A 4,826-nucleotide genomic window follows, 5' to 3' on the forward strand; every position below is an offset into this window, starting at 1 on the left:
GAAAATGCTGAAAAATCTCAGCAGCTGGAGAAACTCGAGTGCAGAAGAGGCCCTTTGGGGGGGGTATGGTGTGGGGGGGGTATGGTGTCGGGGGGGTATGGGGGGAGGGGGTGTGGGGGGTATGGGGTGAGGGGGGTATGGGGTGAGGGGATGAGGAGGGTATGGGGTGAGGGGGGTATGGGGTGAGGGGATGGGGTGAGGAGGGTATGGGGTGAGGAGGGTATGGGATGAGGGGATGAGGGGGGTATGGGGTGAGGGGGGTATGGGATGAGGGGGGTATGGGGTGAGGAGGGTATGGGGTGAGGGGATGAGGGGGGTATGGGGTGAGGGGGGTATGGGGTGAGGGGGGTATGGGGTGAGGGGATGAGGAGGGTATGGGGTGAGGGGGGTATGGGATGAGGGGGTGAGGAGGGTATGGGGTGAGGGGGGTATGGGGTGAGGGGATCAGGGAGTGAGGGGGGTATGGGATGAGGAGAGTGGGGGGTGAGAGGGGTAGGGGGTGGGGTGGGGTGTGGGTGTGTTGTGGGTAGGTGGGGGAATTGAGGGAGGGTGGGGTTCGAGTCCCTGCGCTGTCCGCTCTCCCCCCGCCCCCCCCCGGGCCTCAGGCTCCACCCCGGCTGCTCGGCCCCGTTACCGCGGCAACAGCGGCTGTAGGCGGTGAAACTACAGCTCCCAGAGTGCACTGGGGGGTGGCGGGAGGCGGGCAGACTTCCGGTTCCGGCTTCCGGACAGCGACAGAGAGAAGCGGGTGAGGGAGGGAAGAGTGGCTCTGAGACTGGGGGGAGGAACCCGAGAGGGGCCAAATTCCCCCCCACCCCCCACATCCTCGCGGGGCCCGATATCCACCCCCCCCCTCAATTCCTGCTGATTCTAGTCTCTTTCTCTCTGTTACAGAATGTCGGGCAATGTGGCCATTCAGCTGGACCTGAGCTCTCTGATAGCCCCTCTGGGGGATCCACTCCACCTGATCCCCGCCCGGATCCAGTCCAATGGAGATGCAAAAGTCAGTCAGTATTTTACCGCCGCCATTCAGCGCAAAGAGGAGGGTAGGTACTAGCCCATTACACCACCATCCCCTCCCCCTGGACTGTAACATTCCCCCCCCCCCCAGACCATAGCCCCCCCCTCCCCCGACACCCAGACCACAACCACCCCCACCCCTTCTACCTCCCCCACTCTCCCACCTCCACCCCATCCCCCTCCCCTCTCCCTCTCCCTCCCCCGACACCCAGACCACAACCACCCCCACCCCTTCCACCTCCCCCACTCTCCCACCTCCACCCCCTCCCCTCTCCCCTCTCCCCTCTCCCCTCCCCTCTCCCCTCCCCTCTCCCCTCTCCCCTCTCCTCTCCCAGTCTGAGGGTGAATTGGTAACACATTATTTCTTTCAGAGTTACAGGTGTCCTATCGGGGCCGGGCCCTGCAGGGACGGGAGCTCCCTGTGCCCCCGGGATACGTTGGACTCGTTCTGAAGGAGGACCGTGAGCCCAGCCTGGAGGAGGAGGAGGAGGTAAGGGAGCATTCACTCATCCTTCCCACATTGGGGACTGTGATGGGAACAGGCTGGTTCAACACTGAAACCCCCGCGCCCCTGCAGTGCGGCGCTCCCTTGGCACTGACGCTCCCACAGTGCGGCGCTCCCTTGGCGCCGACCCTCCTGCGGTGTAGTGCTCCCTCGGCGCTGACCCTCCCACAGTGTAGTGCTCCCTCAGCGCTGACCCTCCCGCGGTGCGGATTGCAGTGACATTAGACGAGTTAATCCCAGGTGATGAAGTGGTGGAGGCTACCTCGCTAAATATTTTTAAGACGCGGGTTGATGGGTTTTTGATAAGAGAGGGGATTAAGGGTTATGGGGAGAGGGCGGGAATGTGGAACTGCGCCACGACAGATCAGCCATGATCTTATTGAATGGCGGGGCAGGCTCGAAGGGCTAGATGGCCTACTCCTGCTCCTATTTCTTATGTTCTTATAAGAACGTGTGTTCCGTTGCAGGACCGGACAGTCAGGGTCAAGTCTACATTCTCTTCGCTGACTTACTGGAACCTCGAGACTCCCCCCACTGCCGATGACACTGTCGTCATGGCCCTGAGCTGGCCACAACTTGCCGAGGCTGTGAGTATTTTTATTTTAGTCGTCTCAAACCTTTTCCTCTTCCATCGCCACACCCCCATTCCCCTTCCCTCCAGCACCCTCCCCGCCCCTCATGAGAAAATATTATCCTCGGAGGTGTTGCAAGGCTGATTCACCAGAACCATCCAGGGTGAAAGGGTTAAATCCAAGGACAGGCAGTGTGGTCAGCACTGCTGCCTCGCAGCACCAGGGACCTGGGTTCAATTCCCGCCTCGGGTCACTGTCTGTGTGGAGTCTGCGTGTTCTCCCCATGTCTGCATGGGTTTCCTCCAGGTGCTCCAGTTTCCCCTCTCAGTCCAAAAGACGTCCTGGTTAGGGTGCATTGGCCGTGCTAAATTCTCCCTCAGCGTAACCCGAACCGGCACCAGAATGTGGCGAGTAGGGGATTTTCACAGTAACTTATTACGGTGTTAATGTAAGCTTACTGCTTACACAAATAAATTTTAAACTTCTTTAAATTCAGAGGAGGCTGGTGTTCCCTCGCGTGTGGCGGAACGAGCGGGGTTTAAGATGGTTAGAGGATTGGATAGGGTCGAGAGAGAGAAACTATTTCCTCTGGTGGTTGGGAGGGGGAGAGTCCAGAACAAAGTGGGGAGGGGGGTGCTGCAGAATGTTAAAATTGGAGCCTGCCAGTGTTGGGGGGGTGATATTGGGAAGTGCTTCCTCACACAGAGGGGGGAGTGGGAATCTGGAACTCTCTCCCCCTGAGAATTGTCGAGGCTGTGGTGGGGTCAATTGGAAATATCCCAAACTGAGATTGAGATTTTTGTTGGGTAAAAGAGGGTGGAAAGGTGGGGGGGGGGTACAGGGGGTGGGAAGGGAAGGTGGGGGGGGTGCATGGGGTGGGAAGGGAAGGTGGGGGGGTGTGCATGGGGTGGGAAGGGAAGGTGGGGGGGGGGGTGCAGGGGGTGGGAAGGGAAGGTGGGGGGGGGGTGCAGGGGGTGGGAAGGGAAGGTGGGGTGCAGGGGGTGTTAAGTGCCATAGAAGCAAGGCAGGGAGATGGGGAATTAAGATGCAGAGCAGCAGAGATCCAACTGAGCTCAAGGGGCTGAATGGCCTCCTCCTGTTCCTGTGTGAACACCGTGCTTCTTGGCTCTCTCTAGCCCAGTTACATAGGGGAATTGAGCAAGTGGGGTGGGGGGGCAGATTTCACTGAAGTCTGAGCTTGCAGTGGGGGGGGAGGGGGGGCACAGTGGGTTAGCACTGCTGCCTCACAGCGCCAGGGACCCAGGTTCAATTCCCGGCTTGGAGTAACTGACTGTGTGGAGTCTGCACATTCTCCCTGTGACTGCGTGGGTTTCCTCCGGGTGCTCCGGTTTCCTGCCACAGTCCAAAAGACATGCTGGTTAGGGTGCATTGGCTGTGCTAAATTCTCTGGAATTCCCTCCCTAAACCTCTCCACGTCACCGTGTGGACACGTGCCCTCACAGCTCCTGAAGCGCATTAGTGCAAATTAGGAGCAGGCCATTTGGCTCGGAGTGTCGCAACTAGAGGATTTTCACAGTAACTCCATTGCAGCGTTAATGTAAGACTTCCTTGTGACGGCCTATGGTATTATCGCTAGACTATTAATCCGGAAACTCAGGTAATGTTCTGGGGGACCCGGGTTCGAATCCCACCACGGCAGATGGTGGAATTTGAATTCAATTAAAAATATCTGGGATTAAGAATCTACTGATGACCCATTGTGGGGAAAACCCCATCCGGTTCCCTTTAGGGAAGGAAATCTGCCGTCCTTACCCCGGTCTGGCCTACATGTGACTCCAGAGACACAGCAATGTGGGTGACTCTCAACTGCCCCTCCAAGGGGCAACTAGGGATGGGCAGTAAATGCTGGTCCAGCCAGTGACATCCATGTCCCACAAATGAGTAAAGAAAAAAATAAATAACCCTGAATCTGATGTGGATGAGTGTGGGAGAGGGAACCGGCTGCTTCTGCTGGGAGTATTGTATAGAGAGACGCAATAACCTGGGGCGAGATCAGTCGCAGAGGTAAACGCTGGGGACATTCCAACCAGGGCTACCCAGTGTGAAAGGCGGATGTTCGAATCGATGTGTGAGACGGGTGCTGTGTTGTACTTTACAGCTCCAGGCTCCCGTGGAAGATGAGTGAGCGCTGGCGAGAGGAGACTGACGGAGGGGGAGTAGCAGATTCGGCCCCCCAAACCCCACATCCCATCATCAGCTGCCAGGCACAGGAGTTGGATATCTGCGGGGAGACAGCGCAGACGTGGGAAGCATAAATAAAGGATTTTTTTTAACAAAAGACATTTATCCAAGTCTCTTCTATGATGTTGGATTGGTTTTGGGGATGAGGAGGGTGAGGTTTATACGAATTATTGAACCCTGCTGTGCAGAAAGAGGCCCTTCAGCCCATCAAGTCTGCACCGAACACAATCCCACCCAGGCCCTACCCCCATATCCCTACATATTTTACCCACTAATCCCTCCTAACCTACACATCCCAGGACACTAAGGGGCAATTTCTTAGCATAGCCAATCAACCTAATCCGCACATCTTTGGACTGGGGGAGGAAACCCAAGCAGACACGAGGAGAATGTGCAGACTCCACACAGACAGTGACCCAAGCCGGGAATTGAACCCAGATCTCTAGAGCTGTGAAGCAGCAGTGCGAACCACTGCTACCCTGAGGTTGTCCTTGCTATAGAGGGAGCACAGGCTGATTCCTCGGATG

The 4,826-nt window shown here is 57.3% G+C and overlaps 1 protein-coding gene across 2 annotated transcripts; it reads left to right on the forward strand.

The window, feature by feature from the left end:
- Positions 1-830: 830 nt before the first annotated feature.
- Positions 831-4,396, forward strand: rnaseh2c (ribonuclease H2, subunit C). Of its 2 annotated transcripts, none has more exons than XM_080184959.1 (4): positions 831-1,046; positions 1,392-1,510; positions 1,993-2,112; positions 4,217-4,396. In XM_080184959.1, the coding sequence occupies exons 1-4, from the start codon at positions 896-898 to the stop codon at positions 4,241-4,243; spliced, it is 417 nt and encodes a 138-aa protein (XP_080041085.1). In that variant the 5' UTR covers positions 831-895; the 3' UTR covers positions 4,244-4,396. The 2 variants fall into 2 exon arrangements, with proteins under 2 accessions (XP_080041085.1, XP_080041086.1); XM_080184960.1 differs by having other exon boundaries at positions 1,392-1,505; positions 1,991-2,112.
- Positions 4,397-4,826: the final 430 nt, after the last annotated feature.

This window comes from Carcharhinus amblyrhynchos, unplaced genomic scaffold (genome assembly GCF_965287045.1).
Source record: "Carcharhinus amblyrhynchos unplaced genomic scaffold, sCarAmb.v2.hapA chromosome_1068, whole genome shotgun sequence".
Taxonomy (NCBI): Eukaryota; Metazoa; Chordata; class Chondrichthyes; order Carcharhiniformes; family Carcharhinidae; genus Carcharhinus; species Carcharhinus amblyrhynchos.

What these genes read in the sequence shown, in the direction of transcription:
- rnaseh2c (XM_080184959.1), top strand. Translation starts at nt 896, where the DNA reads ATGTCGGGCAATGTGGCCATTCAGCTGGACCTGAGCTCTCTGATAGCC. An exon ending in CATTCAGCGCAAAGAGGAGG is followed by an intron (nt 1,047 to 1,391) that starts GTAGGTACTAGC and finishes TATTTCTTTCAG; the next exon opens with AGTTACAGGTGTCCTATCGG. An exon ending in GGCCACAACTTGCCGAGGCT is followed by an intron (nt 2,113 to 4,216) that starts GTGAGTATTTTT and finishes TGTACTTTACAG; the next exon opens with CTCCAGGCTCCCGTGGAAGA.